Source organism: Hypomesus nipponensis, chromosome 9 (assembly GCF_054491055.1).
Source record: "Hypomesus nipponensis isolate SF chromosome 9, ASM5449105v1, whole genome shotgun sequence".
NCBI lineage: Eukaryota > Metazoa > Chordata > Actinopteri > Osmeriformes > Osmeridae > Hypomesus > Hypomesus nipponensis.
Genome location: NC_140369.1, coordinates 15518109 through 15542024, shown reverse-complemented (window position 1 = coordinate 15542024; position 23916 = coordinate 15518109). Strand labels below are relative to the sequence as shown.

Here is a 23916-nt window from a genome sequence, read left to right as displayed (position 1 = left end):
CTAGACATGAAGGAAGACGGATAGAGGTCCATCGTCATGGTAACGATGTGGTCCTGATGGCGTACCCTCCGCTGCGTCCTCGGTGTAGATGGTGAAGGTGGCGGTCTTGTTGGCCAGGCCGTAGATCAGCCCCGGGCCGGACGCAGTCACGTTGGGGCTGTTGGTGTTGTTGACGTAAAACTGGAGGGGACTCTCTGCGCGGACCAAACCAACACAAGAACGTCAGAACACAACTATTTCATGCACGGCAAAAAACAAACAAACAAAAACAAAACCCGTTGGAGATTTAGGTCAACATGTTTTCCTCGTCCCCCCCAGGGGTTCTGTGGTGGGGATGAGAGATTGTTGATCCACAGACAGACTGACTGGAAAAATGCAGCCATGTACTACCGCCGTGTATCTGGATGTTGTACATGACAGGGTTACCATTCGTCAACACACTTACAAATTGCACTCTAAAGTAAATTGGATGCTTGTTAGGTTTAACTAGGACCAGTGGGTCTGAGGTTCTTAATGGAACTGTACCCATGGCAATGCACAAAACACTTGGCGAGACTGAAGCATAGTCGTAATATCAAACAATAGACAATGGGCAGCTCGTTCAGCTTTACTGAGGGCCGTGAGGCAGGATATCCCATAATGACATCTGGATCTGTACTCATACCAGGGGAAATGACAGGGCAACGAGCACAAGACTGTTGCTGGGAGCAACAGGGATCAAAGGTATGGTGGGTCTCAGCAGATGATTTAGGGAGACTCCTCCCCCGTCTCCCCCCCCCCCCCCTGTCTGATCAGACAAACGATGACATCACCAGATAGGATTATCTGATGGTAAACTGAGTCGTCGGTGGTACGCCGCCAAGCCCTGTCCCCCCCCCCCCCCCCCCCCGACTAACCCTAACCCCCCCCCCCCCCCCCCCGACAAGCACTGACACGAGGGCCGCGACGTGCACACAGACAAATGCAAACATGTACTACGCGCACCCACACATGCACATTCTCTCTCGCTCGCTTTCTCTGTTTCTCTCAAACACACACACACATTCTCTCCATCTGATGTCAGAGGTTTCTCTCACCACTTGCGTCATAAATCAAAAAACATTTTGGGTGTTTGGGTACTTAAAAGACATCTCTTGAACTGTCTCATCTTTTCAACTCTCGCATTAGCGCACACACACTCGTCCTCACTCACCCACATCCCCATGCTATGTCCTATGTATGACTTCAATGCACAAATATGCTGACAGGAAATTCATCAGTCTGAACAGAGCAGAGAGCTGTGCGTGACTTGCACACAAACACACACACTCCTAGCATTGAGAACACCTGTGGACTTGGAGGGGGGGGGGGGAGAAGAGAAGCTGGGGGCAGATAGGGAGCGGGTGGGAAAACAGTCTGGTTACAAATTAGAAAGAGGGGAATAAGGAAAGGAACAAGGGGAGGAGAGGAGGGAGGGAGGACAGAGAAGAGAAAGCAGAGATATAGAAGGAATAGAACAACAGAGGAACTACCAACACAAGAGAGGAATTCAGACTGTGTGCACAGGTGAGGGTGTGTGTGTGCACAGGTGAGGGTGTGTGTGTGCACAGGTGAGGGTGTGTGTGTGCACAGGTGAGGGTGTGTGTGTGTGTTTGCACAGGTGAGCGTGTGTGTTTGCACAGGTGAGGGTGTGTGTGTGTGTGTGCACAGGTGAGCGTGTGTGTGTGCACAGGTGAGGGTGTGTGTGTGTGTTTGCACAGGTGAGCGTGTGTGTGTGCACAGGTGAGGGTGTGTGTGTGTGTGTGCACAGGTGAGCGTGTGCACAGGTGAGGGTGTGTGTGTGTGTGTGCACAGGTGAGCGTGTGTGTGTGTGCACAGGTGAGGGTGTGTGTGTGTGTGTGCACAGGTGAGCGTGTGTGTGTGTGTGTGCACAGGTGAGGGTGTGTGTGTGCACAGGTGAGGGTGTGTGTGTGTGTGTGTGCACAGGTGAGGGTGTGTGTGTGCATGAGAGGCTGACCTGGGATGTGTGTGCCGTTGTACTTGATGTGCATCTCGTGGAGGCCTCCCTCGGTGGGCGCGTACTTGACGGTCACCGTGCCGTCCTTGTTGTCTATGATCTCAGGCTGGGCCGTCTTCCCTGATGGCATGTGCACCTCGCCTGGAACACACACACACACACACACACACACACCCCGTCTGACGTTCTTATTCTTGTCAGTCTAATGTGATTTGGTTGGTTTCAAAATACTTTTGGTGGTGCACGGAATTTGAGATAACTTTGGATCCATGACGCATTTTCAACTCGACTCAGTGTTTTTTTTTTTTTACTCACCTGTGATCTCCCCCGTCCTGAAGGCGAAGGGGATGACCATGTCGAAGGGCCTGAAGCCAGTCCCGTTCATGCTGTTAACAGGGGTGTAGCCGTCTGCCGTCACCTGGAGGGGGAGGGTGGGGACAGAGGGTTAAAAGTGGCGAACAGCCGAGTCTCTGAGCTGACGACAGTCTGGCGGTAAAACACAGAGCAACAGAACACGCAACCATGTCGGCGAGCCGCTTCGCATGGTGCAACCGCCGACCGCACTGCATTAGGCGGAGGAGGAGGAAGAGGGAGGGAAGAGGGGGAGGGTGGTGGAGGTGGTGTGTGATCGGGCAGTTGAATGACTCAGCCATGGCAGTGATGAAAGAGGAGCTCTGGAAGAGGAGGAGGTGAGGACGGAGGTAGGTCGTCCCAGCTCAGAACACCTGGAGGAGGCGGGGGAGGGGGGGGGCAGCCCTGGAGGGGAGAGGAGGAGGAACCAAGACACCCCACAGAGTCCCCCAAGCAACGCCAACGTCTGGGTGACGGGAGAGGTGGAAAAGAGAGGGAGGAAGGAGGATGAAGTGTGTTCTAAAAGGAGGCAGAAAAGCCTGCCGTGATGTCCTGATCTACCACACATGCACTGGCCGTCGCTCTCTCCAACTCTGGTCTCTCCTAGTTCAACACAATAGTCTCCCTACCACCCCGCAGCCAGTTGGCGTAAACCAGTGTGAACTCCAAGTCCCCCTCCACCACAACGTAAACAACCTCACTTTTTCTTCCGTCTCCTTTATCAGTTTGGGCATGTCTGTCTCTCCGCCCCCCTTCCATTCCCCCCTCCCCCTCCCCCCCCCTGCTGGGAACCCAGGAAACGGCATTGTCCTTCCCGTAATGAGGCTGGCATGGTGCCAGAAGGGCCTTCTAGAAGGGCCTGGGGTCGGGCAGTCACGTGGTGCACGGTGGCACCCGGTCCTGCATCAGAGGGATTAGACGGGACTCGTTTTCCTTTTGGACGGCTCATTTTCCACAAAATACCCACTGGATGAGCCACACTTTCCCCCCCCCCGTTTTCTTTTCCCACTGTCAGACCGTGTGGTGGAGATAGATAGCTCCGTCTATCTCTTTGGACAGACGAGCCGAGGGCGTCGGAGGGACGCTGTGAAGGGTGGGGGACGTTTGAAACGGACAACACGGGATGACGTGGGAGGTTTGGGAACGACTGGTTAAAACAGAGATATCTGGAAGTCACTTTTCAGACTTTCGACAGATTGCAGCAGCAAGGGGATCGGTGCTGGGTGGTGTGAGGGATCATTCAACAGGAGGGTCAAGCAAAAAGAGATTAGAGGAAGTCAAGGGAGGAGAGTCGACAGAGGGCAGCCATTCCCCTGAAAGTGAGAGTGAAACCAGAGTAATTCAGACACAGGAGTTTCTGAGGTAGGAGAGCTGAGGTCAGAATGACGGTGATCACGGAATTGACTGATTAGGCCCGTGTGTGTTCTGTATGCAGATGAGGTCTCCTTGAAGTATTGTGTGTGTGTGTATCATGGGGTATGTCTGTGTGTGTGTGTGTGTGTTTGTACCCAGGGATGTTGGAAGCCAGCTACAGGAGCTCCCTGCTGCTGTTGGGCTGTCTGCTGTTGCATCATGGGAACCTCATCAGTAGCCTAAGGAGCAACAACGGAGGTCAATCTTGATGAACACACGTCACGCAAAACACCCAGCACTCAAACACGTCACCAAAAACACAGACAACAAAACACGGAAACACACGGACTGCGTACAAAAACCTCAGTTGATAGGCACATTTCAAGGTAAGAATAGAATGTATTTTTTAGATAATATAGAAGCGCATCGTTTAGAGTGAGTACGGTTCCTCACCATGACTCTGAAGGGGCTCTTGGGGATGTTCTCTCCCCCAAAGCGGACGTAGATGACGTAGTTCCCGGGCGTGGGCGCCGTGTAGAAGATGTCGAAGGTCCCGTCCTCGTTCTCCATCACCTCCGCCTCCACCTCGCTCCCGTCAGGAGTCACCACCACACACTGCACCTTCCCTTTCCCAGCGCCTTTGGTGTTGACCACGAAGCCCACCTCCTGGCCAATGGCGATGGTGGGGCCGATGCCAGGGCCTGGGGAATGGGGGTCAAAGGTCAGCAGGTGGTGAAGTCGTACGTCACACTCAGGGTAACTTCCTCAATTCAGCCAAATCATCCAGCCCTTCCAGATCCTTCTGTGGACTCGGAGCCCCTCCATCCTGTGTTAGAGGTGGGATGTGGGCTCCACCCCTCTGCCCGCTCTCACCGGTGACGGTGCACTTGCTGGCGTCTCCGCTGGTGGTGGCGCGGACCCGGTACGGCGAGGTGGGGATCTCGTCTCCTCCGTACTTGATGACGATGGTGTAGCGGCCGACCTTGTCTGGCACGTAGGACACCTTGTAGGTCCCGTCGCCGTTGTCCTGGATACTGGTCTTCTTGGCCTTGCCGTCCTGGTCCTAGTGATGAGACACCCAATATCTTTAAAACACCTCCTGAGAGACCCAAGTATGTTTCTGTAGCAACAAAAATCTATGAATTTATGCCTCGAAACACGTCAACAAAACAATCCACACAAATGACACAGCTTCGGAATGGATAATAAACAGTTTGCTCGACCAACAGCCTAATGTTTAACAGTTGGCTGTTGGCGCGCTCAGCTAACTGCTCCTAATGGTGGCAGCTGGTTGCCGTGTTGTGTCAGAGCTGCCGGGGAGTGTGCTGATGGGGTTCAGATGCTCGGCTCTCCGCAGGGCCTCGTCCGCCTCACTCAAGCGTGTCCGAAACATGTCGCAAGATGCTACAGAACAAAATGGAGCTGATTTATATGTCTGAAGCTCCAAGAGGGAGGGAGGGAGGGAGGGAAGTCCCCAGCTGAACCGAGCCCCCATCCGTCGGCCCAGGCAGCTACAGCCAGACAGGGGGTCATTTATCTCCCTGCTAGAGCTCTCCTAGGGCCTCTCAGAGGACCTTCTTTTGGCAGAACACACTCTGACCAGGGGTTACGAACGTTACCAGAGATGCGAGCGCGAGCTGGGGAATGTACAGAATAGAGCTGCTTTGCCCTTACCCTCCAATCTGTACATCCAGCATCTACCCATCAATCTGTGATAACCACAGCCTTGGGACAGCCCTGGGCTTCTCAAACCATCTCCACATTCGCACTTGAAACATAGAATTGTGTGTGTGTGTGTTTGTGAAGTTAGCTCACAGTGATAAGCACTGCCAGTTGGCCCTCCCCCGCATCCTTGGCGTCGATGGTGAACTCCACAGGCAGGCTGGCGGGCACCCCTGTGGTCAGACCGGGTCCACTGGCACGCACCTTGCTGGCATCATGGGTGGGCAGCACGCGGAACTTGAAGGGGCTGCAGGAACAACAACCATTAAGAGAATGTTTTGGGAGAAAAACACATTTTATTGTGTGGGTGTAAAACTCGACGGAGATGACGTGTGTGTGTGTGTGTGTGCGTTTGTACCTGCGAGGGATCTCCTCGTCAGCATACTTGACCACGGCAGAGTAGGGCCCCTCCAAGGAGGGGGTGTAGGCCACGGTGTGGGTCCCGTCTCCATTGTCTGTTACCTGCACTGGCTCTGCCAAACCTGACACACACACACACACAGACAGATGTTGACAAAGACCAACCTATGTTATGATGGAGTATTTGATTCAAGAGTTATTTAAGGGTGAGTGTGAGAGAGAGTTGCGTTTGATCGGTGCTTCGAAAAACCCAGAACCGATCAATGACGTGACGAGTCTTTGTCCACCCCGACGGATCTCACCTTTCGGCGCCATGACGGCGACAGAGAGGGGAGCGACCCCCGCCTTGCTGCAGTCCACGGTGAAGGACTGGGGGATCTTGGCCCTGACCCCTGACCCCACACCCGGCCCGGAGATCTTCACCTTGCTGGCGTCCACCACGTCCTTCACTGGCACCTTGAACGGACTGCCTGGAGGTGGAGGAAGACGGCGTACAGCGTGACGTCGCGGGTTGAAGGGAGGGTCGGGGAAAGGTGACAGACGGAGAAGGCAGGACAAAAGGTGAGGATGAGAGCAGACGGGAGTTAACTTGGTCAGACACCATACTGTGTTAACTGAGGCCCCGTGGTTGACGGAGAACAACTGTTCACCGTCTAGCTCGGGTATGTGTCTGTCTACCGTGTCTGATATACGAGTCCATCTTGTCCCGCGCATGTGATTTAGGACGGCTCGTGCAACTTAATACGCGCAGCCAAATGTGTGGTCTCGGAACACGACAGATGGCGAGAATGCACAAAGTTCTCTATCTATGGAGAATGGATTGGTCCCATTGCGCATTTGGAGGTCTGGCTCTCTGCGTCACATGCGTACACAATTGCGTAAACGCTACACACGGTGTAAACAACAACAACAGCTGTCAATGAAAGGCTGGGATGGGTTACAAGCTCAGGCCCCTACAGAGAACGTCCATTAAAAACAGCAAGGGCATACTTATTTTTATTCCTGCTATTAAAACAGCTAAATCTCTCCGGAGATGCAGGTATATAAACCGGACCTAATGAGGAAGCAAATCACTAAAACATCCTTGAAGTCCTCTATCTACTTCGGAAAATAAAACCTGGCAACAGGGAGACAAACATGTTTCTATATCTGGGGGTTCATGGGCGGAGTTATTCTGTGTTGGATTGAAAAAGACACATGAGGTGTTGTGCAATGGGGTATTAGAGAGGAGTAGATAAACAGTGGGGTAACTACTGAGGGGGGTAATGGGGGATAGTGAGGTAACTGGTAGGGGGAGGTAACTGGGAGGGGAGGTGGTCACCAGGGGTCTCACCAGGGATGTGCTCTCCTCCGTAGGTGATGTTGACGTCGTACAGCCCAGGGACGTAGGGCACGTACTCCACACTGCAGCTGCCGTCCTTGTTGTCCTTGCAAGACATCTTGGACTCGGAGGGCCCCTCCACCGTGATGCCCAGACCACCGATGCCAGCCCCTCTGAACACACCACACACACGCATTTAGAACAGGTTCTCTTGTTCCCACCAGAACCTGGTTGACAAAGCAGGAGGATCTCTATTGAACCAGTGCTTCGAAGCACCAGCAGAGAACGTGAGTGATTCCATACGACATGCTGATGTGCTGTGCCTCAGATGAGACCCAGAGGTGGATCAGCGCCGTCGCTGGCGGTAGAGAGCGCCCCGGCCCCGTGAGCAGGGGTCTCACCTGGTGACGATGGAGAAGTTGTTGGGCTTCTCCGTGAGGGCCTCCTGCAGCCCGGGGCCTTTGGCCAGCACACGGGCCGGGTCGCAGCCCTCTGTGGCGGACACCTTGAAGGGGCTCTTGGGCACAGGGGCGTCATCATACAGGACCTCCACACTGTGGGGACCTAGGGAATGGACACGCGCATGCGTTGGATGTATAAGCCTCAAGTGTAAGCACCTTTTTTTCACCAATCGGACCACGATATCCTGAAATGGCCGTCGTTCGAGTGAGAGAGCAGGGTCGGATCCCTCCGGGCTCGCTCGGCGTTTACCATTTTCGAAGGGCGTGTACTCCACGCCGTAGGTGCCGTCGCCCTGGTCCGTCACCTGGCAGTCCACCAGGGAGCCTGACGGGCTGTTGACCCGCGCCTTCACGTGGTCGCCTCCCGTCTTGGTCAGCGAACGGGCGTCCACGGTGAAGTCAGTGATGGCTTCCCGGAACACGGCTGCAGGGGGACGACAGGCGACAAAGCAGGAGTGAGTGAGTGAGGTCGTGGCTGGCGTGTGGTCATCGCTACCATCTTTAGCCCACGATAGAGCCACAGTCTTACGTCTAGGAATTCGCCTACATTTTTTTTTTTTTTTTTTTTTTTTTTTTACACCTTTCCTGCCCATCTGTCCTTCTCCCTTTAAAACATGTTTAAAAAGTAACATTCTGTACAGGGTCAACCCTCGCAACGTCCACATCTCATCACAATATAACTGCCACCCTCGCTCTTCTCTTGAAGTCAACCAGGTGTCAACTAAAGCCTTTCTGATGTAACTGGTCCATGACTACGGTGCTGAGGTCACCGCTTAGGAATTCCACCGTTGAAAGACGGTCGAGCACAGAGAGGCACTTTCAAACGAAACTCCTCTGAACCGAAACCAGATTGTTTGTTGCACTTTCCTTTTCTATACAGTCTGCAAATATACACTCTGAGATGGTGTGTGATGTCATGGGAGCAGAAAATAAACAGAGCTCTCTCGGGTGGAAACAAAAGTAGTGAATGAGTGACAAGCAAGACTGAGGCATCTGTGTTCAGCAGTAACACAAATTGGGATTTTATCAAGCTAACGAGCAGCCGACGAAGAGAAGAGTGGTTTTATCGAGAAAAAAAAAAGATGTCTACCTCGTCCCTCCACTCCAGGTCCAAACACCTTGACCCTGGAGGTGTCCACCGCAGGGTCCACCATCACCTTGGCAGGGAACCCTGGCACAGCCTTGCCCCCGTACTTCAGCAGCAGGGTGTACATGCCGGCCGTCAGGGGCATGTAGGTGACCGTGTAGGTGCCGTCTTTGTTGTCTACCACCTCCGTCTTGGCCTTGCTTCCTGGGCCCGAGTCGGCCGCCGCCTCCAGGGTGAGCTTGCCCGGCCCGGCCCTGGAGCAGTCCACGTTCACCACGCTGGTCTCGCCCACCTTGGCCCGCTTCAGCCCGGAGCCCGACGCCACCACCTTGGTGGGGTCGAAGGGCATCTGGATGTCAGCGTGGAAGGGCGAGCCGGGGATGGGGACCTCCTCGAACAGGATGTTGACCAGGTACTCTCCAGGCTCGGTGGGCAGGTAGGACACAGAGCAGGTGCCGTCCCCGTTGTCGGAGCACTCGATCTTGGCCTCGGTGGGCCCCTCGACCGTCAAGCCCAGACCGCCTGTACCAGCACCCTTGGTGTCGATGGTGAACTCTGCTGGGTTACCCACCAGACCCCCTTTAAGGCCAGGACCAAAGGCCTTCACCTGTGGAGGACCAACAGCCCACACAGCACAGTGATCACTGATAACTCCTCATAAGAGACTGGAGGCTTGTTAAGTCACACTAAAACTGCTATTTTGATTTCCAATAGGATCACATGGTGTCCATGGCCTGTGTGTATAGGTTTATCTTAGCAACGACACGAGTCCTGGGATAGACGGCCTACCTTGCTGGGGTCTGGAGGCAGCGTGGCCTCCACGGGGAATGGGCTCCCCAGGATGGGGTGTCCGTCGTAGGCCACGTCCACAGAGTAAAGCCCCTCCTCCTTGGGGATGTAGCGAGCGAGGCTGCTGGCCTTCCCGGGCTGGGCCTCCACCGTGCAGGGCACAGCACCCTGGGTCGGGCTGGTCACCTTCACCTCCAGCCTGCCCTGACCCCCTGCACCCTTGGTGCTCACCGCAAACTCCTGGTCCTGACCCACCTCCACTCCTGATAAGGGAGAGAGAAAAAAAAAAAAAAAAAAAAAATGTCCGTTAGTTTTATTATGGTTTGTCTAAAGTTGGGTCTTTACACAATACCGGACTGAGTGCACAGTACACAAAAAGAATCGTATCTGGTCTACTATAAAACCTTTCAAAGTGCGGACATGAAAATAGAGTGTGGTGCACTTACTGCCATCCAGGCCGTTGACCTGGACCTTGCTGAGGTCCAGAGGGGCTGCTACCCCCACAGTGAAGGGGCTTTTGGGGATGATGTCCCCGCCGAAGGTGATGATGATCACCATCTCACCCTGCCCAGAAGAAACAATAACATTCGACATGGACGGTACATTCTCTAAGCCCTCTGAGCACCAGGACAGGAGAACCAAAAGCCTCGAGGGGCCCCTCACAGCATCGACCCCCGAGCGCCTTAGCAGACCGAACTGACCTGTTGCACGGGTGTGTACTTGACCGTGTGCGAGTAGTCGTAGTTGTCGATGATGTCAAAGTCCTGGACGGCGTCGCCCTTCTCGGCGCCGGTGAACTTGACGTCCACGGGCGCCTTGCCCGCCCCCTTGGTGTGGACGGTGAAGTGAGTCGGCTTCCCACTTTCCACACCTGGCCAGGGAAGCACAGGGGAACACAGTTGAGGCACGAAACGTGAGTGGGTCAAGACCCGACCGTAGAGACCCCTACATCCTATACCATGGGCAGGTGTGCGAGCACCAAGTAGAACCACCACGTACCCAAACGGGCCAATCCTGGTCCCTCTGCCTTGACCTTGGATGCATCATGGGATGGCTCAACTTTGACCCTGAACGGACTGACGGGGATCTCCTACAGGGAGGAACACATTCGGGACATGAGGGTGGAACACATCCGGGACATGAGGGAGGAACACATCCTGGACATGAGGGAGGAACACATCCGGGACATGAGGGAGGAACAGGCAGCAAGTTCTGTATCTGTCTAGGTTCTGGCTCAGACTTAGTCACACTTTAGTACTTAAGATGGGGTTCAGATGGCTGAGCGGTTAGGGAATTGGGCTATTAATCAGAAGGTTGCCAGTTCGATTTCTGGCCGTGCAAAATGACTGTGTCCTTGGGCAAGGCACTTCACCCTTTTTGCCTTGGGGCAATGTCCCTGTACTTATTGTAAGTCGCTCTGGATAATAGCATGATAGCGTCTGCTAAATGTAATGTAAAGATGGGATGACTACCCTCTCCTTAGCCTGTCAACGGTGGACATGGAAGTCAACCCTGTTTAATGTTGTATGAAAAGTTGAAACATTGATATTATGTGTCTGGGGAGTGTGTGTGTGTTACCTGGTCAGTGAAGAGCACTTTGATGGTGAGTCTCCCTGCCCCAGGAGGGATGTACTTGACAGTGATGGTGTCATTGGCATTGGGGATGATGTCAAAGTCTACATCCTCCTCCTTGTCGCTGATGATGTTGGCATCGCATTTGATACCAACGCTCACGTCTCCTGCGGAAAGCACCGGAATGGAGTTCAGAGATGAGACAATGTGTTGGGGGATTGTTTTTATGATTACATTATTATTTTCAACCATTCAATACAGGTAAAGCACATATATATTTCCCATATGCAATATTCCTATCCCACCCCAAACCCATGCCTGGGTCAATTGTCATCATCGTCGACAAATAGACACTATAAATGGGACAACAAAAATGTTATGAATGCGTGTGGGGAGTGGGGACAGAGTGAATAAGAGCAAACTTCTAATCACTATTTCCCTATGCTCTGCTAGACCTAGAGAGCGACAAAGAGGGTGTGAGTGTGTGTGTGAGTGTGTGTGTGTTCACGTGTCTCTTACCCTCCCCTGCCTCCGTGCAGTCCACAGTGAAGTGTGTTGGTTCGTTGGCCTTCAGCCCAGTTCTCTCCACTCCAGGACCAAACACCTTCACTTTTTGAGGATGGCTTCCTTTTCCAACATTTACCTGGAGAGAAAAAGAAACTTTTAGTCATTATAATATATTGAGATGTAAATATTCACCGGACATTTCTATTTGAAGATATATTCATAATTACACAATTCATGTACAGGTTGAAATACATTGCACAATGAAGACTGCCACTAGGAAAATGAGTGAATGAACCAAACAAAACAATTACTGAGTAAACTGTTTATTTAGTGTGACATCACAAAAATTCCCATCAATCAAGTCAATCAGAAATGTTTAGGACAGTGCAGTCTGTAATACATATATATTTGGATTGTGATTCCTTCCCTCAAATTGTCCATATTACACCCCTTTGGCAACAAATTCTCTTCTAGTATCTAACATTGCAGGTTTGCATTCCATAATCAAGGCAGCTTGTATAAATGCTAGTTTGTGGTTCAGACCTTCCATCAGTCAGCCTGCCAGCAGTCCAGTTCCTACTGACACATTAATGTGAATCATTCAACATGTTGAGATGTGTTTTTTTGGGATTACTGTCATTCCTGGCACGCGATGCAAACAAGCCTTCATCTTGTCATGATATTGCACATAAAAGGGCTTGGCAAAAAGATTTTGTACATCAATCTCTGCAGGCAAAAGCTATAAATCAAGTAGATCGAGTATAACTGAGATCAGCAAAATAAAGGCTCTAAATGAAAATTTGCTGGTTGAATCAAGTTACCCAATTGTAACCAAAACAAACTATTTAAATACAATTTTAATGATTTGTTTATCAATATAATCAATTTCAAGAATTAGTGATGAGCATAAATCTTCCAATTATCTTATTATATTGAATTATCAAGGACGCATCAAGATTTCATGTTACTGAAGTTCTTCATTTAACCAAAAATAGTTTTCCATACTGAGATGTCATTCCAAGTTAAAACAAGAACGATTACAATAAAATGAAACAGTCTTCTAGCTTTGGGAGACATGAGGTTTTCACAACTCTGCCTGCCAGAACAAAGTTTTATGATTCAACTCTTTAAAGTGTCAATCTTTACATGAATGACTTACAACAGATACAATCAAATGTGAGATAAGTGTAGGAAAATACTTTCAGTTGTTTAAAGGTAGTAGTGTATTTGATCATTAACATTCTGATTTGGCAGAGGGCTACCCCTGCCACACCCCAGTACTGAAGGTCATGTTCCTTTACTGACCGTAGGTGCGACGCTCCTCTGTGTAGGTGGTGATCACAATGACCGGTCTTCTACGTTTACCTTTCAAACTCTCTCCAGGAGAGGCCTGATTTGATTGGCTTACACTCTGAACAAGGGTTTCTGATTGGGACCAAGCTGGAATAGGGGGTTCTGATTGGCTTACCCGAAAGGGACTGTTGGGCACGCTGACCCCTCCCCAGGTGACGACCACGGTGTGCTTGAGGGCGGAGGTCGGGGTGTAGGAACAGGCGTACACGTTGTCCCCCTTGTTCTTCAACTTCACATCAACTGGAGCTCCCTCGGCATTCTGGGAGTTATACAAGGAAGAGAGTTTCAGTAAGTGTGGGTCTAGACTACAGTGTAATTCACTTCTTTACTAAGGATAACCATGGAAATCATTTAGTCCAATCCTCACCTGGGCAATGATCTTCAGGGGACCCTTCCCAGCATCCTTAGCGTTGACGGTGAACTCCGCAGGTTTGTTTATGACACAGCCGGTCTTCTCCAGACCAGGGCCATAGGCCTGAACCTGATAGTAACACCAACACATTAAGTGAAGCCAGCTTTGCTGTGTCACCGTTTCTGCCAACCAAAGCAAAACGCTATAAAAACAGATGGGGGGGGGGGCCTTCCTGATGATATAATGTCTTGTATATTAGACACAAGTTAAACTTCCCCTGAAAAAACTGGATCTCACACACTCTGCAACTTCTTACACTTGACCAGTCCCTTTACAAAAAGTACCATGCTTGCCGTACCCTTGCAGCTTCAACAAACAGAAAACCCACCAGCACAGCGTCACTCACCTGGGCGGGGTCGTTGGTGCCGTTGTCGGGGACAATGTAGGCCATGAAGGGACTGTCCTCGATGTCCTCGTCGTCACACATGACGTGCACGGCGTACTCGCCGGCCTCCGTGGGCCAGTACTTCACGTCGCACGAGCCGTCGTTCTGGTCCTCGCACTCGATCTTGGCCTGGGACGGGCCCTCTATGGCGAAGCCTGAGGGAAAACACACAGCACTGGTCATTACTGGTGAGGTGTCTGTTCGGAAGGCCTGATCTAAAAAGGTTATCATTCCATTGACACTCCCGCAGAGGAAATACCCCAGTCTACTCCTGGTATCGGTATTTTGACTCCAGATAGGGTTTCAGTGGGGGCAGTCAGAACCAAGAACTCACCCAGGACTCCCACGTCCGTGCCGATCGATTCTGCCACAAAGTCGGCCGACTTGCCCACAACGCCTCCCTCCAGGCCTGGACCCCACGCCCTGATCTTCTGGGGCCCCGCCTCTGCGCCCACCTGCACCTCAAATGGACTGGACATCGGAAAACAAGACAAGTTCAAACATACCGTCTAGTCTTTAAGGAGCCAAAGACAGTTCTCTCCATATCTCAAGTGTCCCTTATTTGATTTATTATATGTAAAGCTTGACGTCTTCTAGCATCTTGCTCATACCACGAGGTAAGATCATGCTTCCCTTCAGCCAGTGGACAACCCCAAAACAGTCCAATGCTCAGCGGATCCAAAAAACACATTTCCAAACCAAACAGATCCATTTAATGTGGTATTGGGTTACTGTTTGTGCTGGAGCAGCTAAAAAGCGCCATAAAACCCCTGGGTGACTGAGGAGGCGTCGTGTGTTAAAACACAAACGCACAGCTTCTGTCAGCCATTTCACCCCGGGGCCTGAGTGGAGCCACCGTTAAAGTCAGTGATGCCGTGCCGACGGAGCCCTGGTGCATGAGGTCACCTGGGAGACCGTCGGCACAGTGTATAAACACACACGCGTGTGCACACATACACAAGCACCTCTGAGAGTTAATTCCACCCCCCCCTCCTCTTTAAGATCTGTAATCCAATCTCCAATGTTGTAAAACAACGTTCATTCCCTCTCCTGATGAACACATGGAATATGCCTTCAAGGCTGATAAACGTCCGGAGGGGTTAAGTGCTCAGCCACGACACTTATCCTAAATCCATCCCCCATCTTTCGGAGTGCAGATACCATACAATAAAAAGGTAAGCAGATTTCCGTATGCCTTAAAAACAACTACTTTTCTCCCTGCTGAAACCAGCCATCCCCACACACCCCTCCACACACACACACACACACACCAAATTAAAATAAAACAAAAAACAAATGAACACAAAACAGAGAGAATACATTTCCAAGCTTGTTAAATGAAGCTGTCTGCAGTCAACGTTCCGTATTTATCAGCGGTCCTGGGAAATGTGTGGCGACATAAACGTTTCCCACAGCGTGAACACAGTGCTGCTGTCTGCCCGACTCCCCCATGGAACGCTCACACTCCCCAGACCAGAGAGCATGAGGTCATGCCATTTATTACCACACACAGAACAATGCTCCCCTGATCTACACGGCAAGTTCCATGTTTCGTCTCGCCCCTCCCAACAGTCATCTCAAATGTAAACACCTCGCCTCATTTAACCATCCAACCCAAGCCAATCATCCATGTCCCCCCCCCCCCCAACAATCTGTTTGCCGGTAGCCCTCGACGAACAGACACCCGACGGCAGCACCATCAGTGTGAAGGTGACATGTCGGGGGGCTCCTGCCTCACTCACCTCTTGGGAATATGCTGTCCTCCCCAGGTGATGGTGACGGTGTACTTGCCGGTGGCGTTGGGGTAATACTCATAGGCATACACACCGTCCAGAGCCTCCTTCTGCTTCACAGGCTCCTCAATACCCTCTACAACACACACACACACAGAGTTAGTCATGTGTCAGACCAATTTACACCAAGGCTAGGTGATATCTCTGGGCAGGGAGAGCTAGCATGTCAGCTAAGTGTGATCGTATTTGCTCACTTGCTGACAAGGTTGGCACACACCGACCACTCAACACAGTTGCGTCATGAACCCATAAAACGTGTCTTTCTCGTGCGTAAATCAATCCCGCGTGCCCAGCGACCCGGCTCAGTCTATTCATCCTCCACTCAGACAGAAGATCCAGGCCTGAGCTTGTCTGAGTGCCATGCAGGCTGGGCTCCCTGGTGCCTGCCTCGAGCCAGCTGGACCCTGGGCGGGCTGGGCAGTCTGGGCGGGCTGGTGCCAGGGGAACAGCCTGGGCTTGGGGCCTCCATGTCCCTCAGTCCAGGGCTGGGTTCCCTTCCAAAGCTTGCCTCCCTCCCATGTGGCTTTAATTACTCCACAGACTGAGCTGGTCTGACGCAGAGCTCCTAGCTTTCTTCACCATGTTGCTTACACCCATGTAGAGCCAGCCGGTCATTACTGTGAAATAAACCTCTACAGGGGTTATAATGAGGTTGATTTTGCAATAATGACCGGCTTTGGGAACGTTCTGCGTATAACACGGCTACTTACTAAAGAAATTAATAATTTGACACTATGATTATGAATGTATATCTGTGGAGGTGAGTGTGCTGGGGTACATGAGGAGGAAGCAATGCGTCGGGATGAGGAGCACCCCAGACCATCACAACCCAGTCCAGCAGATCTCCAACCCCAACACGCCCCATGGCATGGCAGTCCAGTCACTCAAACCTCTCTGAGGATGCAAGTGTTGGACAATAGTGCAAAAACCAAAAAACTGAAGCAAGAATCCTAGAGGTTTAAAACCTGGAAGCTACACACAGTTAAGAGAGGAAATGACATGTGGAGAAAACAGGAAGTGTAAAGTGGGTTCACAGGTGGCGCTCGAATGCACCTCCAGTGACTGCGTGCACTCGTGTCTACTCACTCGGCCCCTTGACTGTGACCTTCAGGTCTCCGCTGCCGGCGTTGCGCGTGTCCACCTTGAAGTCAGCCACCTGACGCACCCGGACGCCTCTGGGCTGCAGGCCACGCCCTGTGGCTCGACACGCGCTGGGCACGGAGGCTGGACAGAAAAGACAGTAATACTAACCTCAGACTCTGGGAGGGACTGCATGGGAACAGAGCCGGGGTGAATACTGAAGACAAACATACTACTCTACAGGCAGTCTGAGTCACACCGTCTACACACCCAGCACAGCAACCTGTATGACACAACAAATCTTTGGCGAAATCATTTGATTTAAATCAATAGAGACAAAGAGAATAATGGTGCAGGCACGGATGAGTTAGGGGATGAAAACAGTCAAACTGGTGAGTTTAATAAAGTTAGCCACCTTTTATCCCATTACACAAATAATATAGTATTCAAGAAAATTGAGAAATGATTTGATTAATCTTCGCTGGAAGAAAAACTGACATCAGCAGGTTAAACAGCATATCATTTGATATAGCCTCCTCTCCTTAGAATGATGTTTGTAGTAAAAGGCTTTTCTTTGTGCGTCTGGTAGCCAAAGATAGGCTCCACAAACCACACATTTGTCAATTTTAAGTGAATGGAGTCATAAAAGATGTTGAGGAATCTCAACAGCCACCACTGAGCCAAACGTTCCTCTGACAACTGTCCTGAAATAACTTTAGATACTTTCCTTTTACGATTCAACAAGGGGTCTGTTTGCTCCACATAAAACGCATGGACATAAAAACAATAATGACAATATATATATATATATATTTTTTTAAATTTCATATTATTTTGGAAATTCTATTTGCGAGCCCTCTATAAAACGACGTGTGAGCTGGAGTTGAGTGGAGTGGCCTGGTTGGGAAAAGCTGCCTCAGGGAGAAAGAATTTGGTGTTTTACTAGGCTTGGCTGAGTTTGCGAACACTCCTGTCCCCTGTTTCCGGGAGCTGGAGCCCTGTTCACTTGCATAGGGGGTTCCCCCCTCTCTACCCCCCTCTCTACCCCCCTCTCTCCCTCCCCCTCTCTCCCTCCCCCTCTCTCCCTCCCCCTCTCTCCCTCCCCCTCTCTCTCTCCCCCTCTCTCTCTCTCTCTCCCTCTCTCTCCCTCTCTCTCTCTCCCTGACACACTCACACCTCCACCAAGCTCCACTCCCAGCCGTGGCCCCACTGTGGCGGTACACAAGCTCCAGGCTCCACCACCAGACTAGGCCTCCTGCCACTTCAGGCCCAGCTGTCAGTGACCAAAGACCGTGTCACCTGGATGACTTGTTAACCAGCAGAGAAACATGGTAGTGAGGGGATGTGTGATGCAAGAGGCTCAGTGTCATCCACGTTCAAGAACAACCTTTCCAACACTAATGTATTCATATTAGCCTACACTTATCCAAAGCGACGTATGGGGGTGGAATTTGGACCTTTCAACCTATTGATCTGCAGTCAAATGCCCTATACCTAGATATATGTATACAGTACAAGTCAAAAATTTGGACACATTTTCCCATAAAATGTGTCTAAATTTTTGACTTGTACTCGTACTCTTTATATACACACACACAGCATTATAAGGAAAGGTGCGTGTATGTTGCCTCTCGTTTTGAAATGGAGCTAGCGTGTTAGTAGATTAAAACTAGCCCACCAGAGGGGTGGTGAAGAGGGCTCCTACCGGGGCCGACGTTGACAGTGCAGGGGCTTTTGGGAATGGCGATGCCCCCGAAGGTGATGGTGACGGTGTGGGGACCCGCCTGGGTGGGCTTGTAGGTGCAGCGGAACACGCTGTCCCCCTTGTCCTCCATCATGGCCTCCACGCTCTTCCCCCCCTGGGGGTCCACGACGACGGCCGTCACGTCTCCCACTCCGGCCCCTGCAGAGCGCCAACGACAAAGTCGAGCCATATTTTGCGTCAGGCGTCCACACGTTGAGCAGACGCTCTCATCGGTCAAGATGAAGGATCAGAGGGTGCGTTGTTCTGACAGTATTTCAGCAGTCGGTCAAGGATCGGTCTGAATTTACCAGCCAAATTGCTAAGTAACCACATCTCAGTTACCAGGCATGGTGAACAAAAAGACTATACTACAGGGCAACAATAACATCTCAATTGCATTAGCGAGCTACTCAAGGCATGGTGTGAAAGAAGAAGAAAAGGGGGAGTGGAGCACTGACCTGCGGTGTAGATGTCAAAGTAGGTGGGTTTGTTGGCGATGTTCCCCAGGGGCTCCAGGCCCGGCCCCTTTGCTGTGACCTTGGTGGGGTCGCCCTGGGCCTTGTCCACGTTCACCTCAAACGGACTCTTTGGGATCTCCTGGCCTGCGAACAGCACCGTCACCTGGACAGGACCGAGCAACAGCCACCGTCAAACCCCCCTGTGGTCAGACCTGTCCTTCATCTGGGACCACTCCATACACAGCCCTCCAGTCCTACCTTGTGAGGGCCCATGACCTGGGGCAAGTAGGTCACGCTGTAGGTCTTCTTTCCCTCATTGGGGACGGCTTTCACCTGGGAGCAGATATGACCCCAATGAGTGATTTGAGAAGGGTGCGTCAATAAATGAATGAACCAATGGTCAGACGCTCCTCAGTCTGGTCGCCAGGCCTCCTGGCCCCAGTGTTCCAGAGGATCCTACCTCTTCTCTGGTGCCCTCTGGGTCCTCCACGTAGACGGTGACCTGGCCCTGGCCGGCGCTGAAGGAATCCACCGTGAACACTGCGGGACGCATCACCCTGTTCCCCACTGGCTCGATACCTGGGAGAGGAGGAGGGGGGGGGGGAGGGAGGGAGGGAAACAGAGATGGGGAGGAGGAGGATGAGAAGGGGAAGGAGAAAGGGGTGCAGATTAATCAAATGGCCGACAGGAAGTAGCGACTGTAGATCTAACCATTGAATTCAACTGATGGGATCCCGGTAGGTCAGGGCTAGCTAGCGTCTACGGAGTGGGTGACAAGAGTTCCCGGTCAGGGCCCATATGATTCAAAGATCCTGTAGATCAGTGGTGAATGCATGTGTTTTTGCTGTACCTCTTTACAGAGGAATGCGGGAGGAGACTGAAAGCTGAATGAAATACAGGGGGTTTGTTTAAGAGTGAGAGGAGCCAAACAGCACTGATTTGTTCCACAGGGACCACAAGTTAAACACAGGCTGATGATGGCATATAGGGGCATGTGCCGTTAGGATGAGGTGGAGGAAAAATGGTGTTAATGCAGAAACTGTTTCCATGTATGCTGTACATGGGAGAGCTGGCTGCAGTCTGGTGATCAGATGGTGGCAGGGCGGGAGGGGGGGCATGCTGTCTATTGTTGACGCTAACGAGCAGACGTTTCCTCACATTGTAATGGCGACCTTTACCGTTTCCATTGACAAAAAAAAAGGGACCACAGCCATTGATCTCAAAACGTAGACTTCTGAAGTGTATTCCATTAGTCAGACAGAACGTTTTTAAATTGTTATCTCTGGGTTTACATATCCCATTAGTCTGAATAGTTGAGGGTTCTATAAAACAACATTCTGGATCCCTCTCCAGTGAGCATGAAGGTACCACTCCCTCGTCTCACAGAGCCTATGACTCGCTGCTGGATATGGGGAATTCTGCTGGTCTTGGCCGGCTTAACTCAGACTTTGGACACAATTCATCCATGTCATACAAGATTGGATCCCCACTGCCGGGAGACTGAGTAGGTTTACATCTGGGAGGCGGCAGGTCGGCTTGACCGCAGAACCCCATAAGAGACCTGTTCAATCTGGAGTGGGGAGGTTTGCGTTTTGTGAGATATGGTTTGGGTGTTGCCTAATCTGCCCTAGAATGAATTACATAATTGTTTGTGCATGTGGGCGTATTTTGCTAGTGTTGGTTGTCGAAAAAGTACGAAATACACTCATGAGAGGTCACACTCTCCGAAAAATGATTTGTTTACAATTTGAGTGTAAACGAATCACACTGAATGATTGAGACGTGGACCCCTCTTTGGATGTCTAGCTCTGTGAAGCCTCAGTCATGCCAGTGTGTGTTGCAGAGGAGAAGACAACGTGTTCGAATGTCAGGACACATTCAAAACAGGCCCCTGCGGAACCGTGCGGACTGTGAATCAACCCCAGCTAACAACCCCTAAACTCATTAACTCTGAGTTTTATAGCCACGCTGTTATTTACTGCAGGGGCCAGTGTCATGGACAGCAAACGGCGATGAGGTCTCCTGATGGCTCCATGTATTTACACTGACATAACTCAGGCCCGAGACTGACGTGGGGGGAAGTCAGGGTGGACACGTAGCGTTATCAAAGCTTTTTAAACTGGGGCAGGGGCTTTACCTGGTCCGTAGGCGCGGGCCTTCTTGGGGTTGAGCTTGGGTTTAAGTGGCGCGCCAGGCTTGAGTTTGGCCTTGGGGAACTGTGACAGGTAGGTCATCACGGACTGCTCATCCACACTGGGGTCGATGATCTCCTCTGGGGCGATCACCTGGCAGACGGAGACATGGACAGAGAGATGAGCAACACACACACACACACACACACACGACAAGGAAGCAATGAGATGATGGGCAACGTCAAAACCAGCAAGGTTGGCAGCATCGTTTGCTTTGGTTGCCAACGTCCAAGTGTGCGGGTGGTGTTGACTATAGGGACTGTCGGGGGAGGGGTTTGGCTGAGTTGGGGGGAGGGGGGTTGCCTGAAGCATTGCTAAGCAGAATACCTGGAAACCTGGGGTTTTCCTGTTTGCAGAAGTGCGATCCAGTGTGTGATGAATGAGGACTGAAGTAAGAGGGTCAATGGAATACTCTGGACGTGGCAGCTGCCTCTTAAACAAACAGGAGTCTCATTCCTCCGGTCTACTCTGAACTAGTTCACTGAAACAATCAGACTTGGCTCACACAAGCTGGGCTCTTCTCAACACAGGCCAACAGTAACAAAGACAAGTCTGGAACACGGTCACATGGGCAGCGCTTCATCCTCACAGTAGAGAACGGGACCGAGTTCCAGGAGTAGAGGAGAGGTCTCGGGTTCTCACCTGTGGGATCCCCAGCCAATCGTCGGCCAGCTGCATAGCCTCGCTCGCGTTGTTCGACGGCTTCACAGAGTCCCAATTCTCCCAGTCAGGGCACAGACCTGCCACGACAGTCAACAGAGACAACAGTTAAAACACGACTGTCTAAAAGACCCCCCCCCAACGTTGAGGTGTGGTTCATCGGGGTTGCTCTCTCTCTCTCTGACCTGGGGCGCAGCTGTCCACCAGGGCTCCCAGGGCCTTGCCGTCCCTCCAGTCTTTGCTGAAGTTGGTGATGGGCAGGTCGGGCACCTTGTTCTGGATCCAGCCCAGCAGACGCTGCTTGGGGGTCTTCTTCTCGGCGTCGTCCTCCTCGTCCTCCCACACGGGCATGGAGATGGAGTAGTGGAGGATGAGGGTCCACACCATGCCCAGGATGAGCTTCAGGTTCCCATCCACGATGGCCTTGCTGTCTGGGGTGAGAAGGGGGAGAACAGGGAGAGGGTTATTACGGAGCAACAACCGCCACTGTAACGAGACACGAATGGGAGACGTTCAAGGTGGGTTTGGATGGGAATGGTGACATGCTTTGTCTGGACTATAAAGCAATATTGCATTTAAAAAAAGGTTCAGTGCAACTCTGCCATTTTCAGTAGAGGGAAAACCACTGTTGGTTAGCGTGACCTTTCAGATTACAGGGTACAAGCTGGTACATAACAGTATCATGGCAGGGAGGCCTCAGCAGTAGAACACTCCAACCTTGACCTATCTAGTCTGGAGGGAGGAAGCCATTAGATCATCTGTTTACCTGCATACACCATGCGCAACGGTCCAAAGACAAAACATTCCACCACTTGATCTCACACCCTGAACACACGACACGCTCTGGTTGGCTAGCATGAAGATGGGGGTGATTATAATCGGTGACTAAAATAATAGTCAGAGGAACAGGGACAGGAGGAAGATATCAAAAAGCAAACAACTTCAGAAAGTTTAGACTGCTGGGAGAGATCCTTTCCCCCGCTTGTGGCACAAGGAGACAATACAAGTAGCTGAATCAACCGGGAGGATATCTCCCAGCTGTTGATCATTCCTGACATTCCACGGGTCGCTAGAATAACCTTCGAGCGGCAAGCGGACTGATGCAAGAGCATGCGCCGCCTTCCATCTGACGCCCTCACTCTTCCGCCGTTCCATCTTTATTTCTCTTTGTCGTTCTACACATTGCCTGCCACCCTCTCTCCCTGTGAGTGATATTCACCCCCCCCACGCCACATCTTTTAAAGTTCACACACACCCCTCGGAGATTGTGCCTGGACGTACGAGTTTCCCTTTCTGTGTGGTAATATCAGACATCTTTTACAAACATCCTGTAATTGAGCACATAACAATGAGTGCTACAGACGACCTCTGGCACACACACACACAGAGCAGCAGCTGGACACGGGCTGCGTTGAGCAAACTCCCTCATTTGAAAAAAATACTTTGTTTTGTTCGATAGGTTTATAGAGAAATCTAAAGATTTACCAGGTACTACAGACTGGTTAATATGAGGCTGTTCCAACACGACCCAAAGACACCTTTTAGCTGCACCAGTTACCAGGAGTCCCTGAACATTCACCTAAGCACCGTCTCCTGCTATCTCTGGTGATTCTCTTCCCCAAGGGCAGTGCACTGGGAGGAAGCTGGGAAGGGAAGCTCTCTCGTTAAGGAGGAGCACAACATGGGTTTAAAATCAGGAGAGGATAGGGAGGCGATAAATAACCGCGTGTCATCGCAGAGGTAGGTGTTAAGAAAGCAAATCTGTCAAACGTGGTCTCACCACAACGAGTTATGAGCCCTTGGTTACCAGTGAGGAATTTGTTTACTGGTGCAAACACCTATCAGTCATGCAGGTAAGTAACTGACTGGCCCAGAATGCCATCTGTTTATGGAGCAGGATTTTGTTTCCTGTAAATGAAGCAGCAAAACAGATGCACCCACACATACAAAAATACCTACAGATTTAAACTCTGATTAGTATGCGTACTGTGTGTGTGTGGTGTATGTTTACGCTCGTCTCTATGACAACCTGGAACATTTCTATTGTGAATCTGCTGGCGTGTGGTGAGGCATTCAGGAATTCCCTGGCTGGGTGTTTGGGGTGTGTGTGTGTGGGGTGAGCATTGCATCTCCATGGCAGACGTACAAGTCAGGGGTAAGACTACACGTCTGTCTGTCTGTGTCTGTGGACACCACACTAGGGGGAAATTAATCAGCGCCGCCGCACACATCCCGGGAGTCTCTTCAATGGGATCTGCATCACCGCCCTCAGTCATGGGATATCCCCAGAAGTGGGAACAACTCCACTCCACTGGCAGGA

The 23916-nt window shown here is 51.4% G+C and overlaps 1 protein-coding gene across 4 annotated transcripts in view; it reads right to left on the bottom strand.

Moving 5' to 3' along the window:
- Positions 1–23916, bottom strand: part of flnba (filamin B a) — a 52132-nt gene that overhangs the window by 10671 nt on the left and 17545 nt on the right. For 3 of the 4 annotated variants that reach the window (XM_084704200.1, XM_084704197.1, XM_084704198.1), the window contains exons 2-33: positions 21782–22027; positions 21579–21676; positions 20882–21029; positions 19205–19323; positions 19003–19077; positions 18745–18907; positions 18248–18445; positions 16549–16686; positions 15412–15538; positions 14004–14140; positions 13631–13824; positions 13240–13353; positions 12988–13131; positions 11532–11655; positions 11019–11179; positions 10440–10530; positions 10142–10311; positions 9887–10004; positions 9441–9703; positions 8655–9258; positions 7815–7988; positions 7505–7667; positions 7116–7276; positions 6085–6252; positions 5781–5904; positions 5516–5669; positions 4574–4763; positions 4154–4401; positions 3856–3939; positions 2312–2414; positions 1997–2137; positions 66–194 (exon numbers count right to left, since the gene is read on the bottom strand). In XM_084704200.1, coding sequence (XP_084560326.1) covers positions 66–194; positions 1997–2137; positions 2312–2414; positions 3856–3939; positions 4154–4401; positions 4574–4763; positions 5516–5669; positions 5781–5904; positions 6085–6252; positions 7116–7276; positions 7505–7667; positions 7815–7988; positions 8655–9258; positions 9441–9703; positions 9887–10004; positions 10142–10311; positions 10440–10530; positions 11019–11179; positions 11532–11655; positions 12988–13131; positions 13240–13353; positions 13631–13824; positions 14004–14140; positions 15412–15538; positions 16549–16686; positions 18248–18445; positions 18745–18907; positions 19003–19077; positions 19205–19323; positions 20882–21029; positions 21579–21676; positions 21782–22027 — 5271 coding nt within the window. The remainder of the gene's footprint in view (positions 1–65; positions 195–1996; positions 2138–2311; positions 2415–3855; positions 3940–4153; positions 4402–4573; positions 4764–5515; positions 5670–5780; positions 5905–6084; positions 6253–7115; positions 7277–7504; positions 7668–7814; positions 7989–8654; positions 9259–9440; positions 9704–9886; positions 10005–10141; positions 10312–10439; positions 10531–11018; positions 11180–11531; positions 11656–12987; positions 13132–13239; positions 13354–13630; positions 13825–14003; positions 14141–15411; positions 15539–16548; positions 16687–18247; positions 18446–18744; positions 18908–19002; positions 19078–19204; positions 19324–20881; positions 21030–21578; positions 21677–21781; positions 22028–23916) is intronic. The other variant, XM_084704199.1, reaches the window with a different exon arrangement.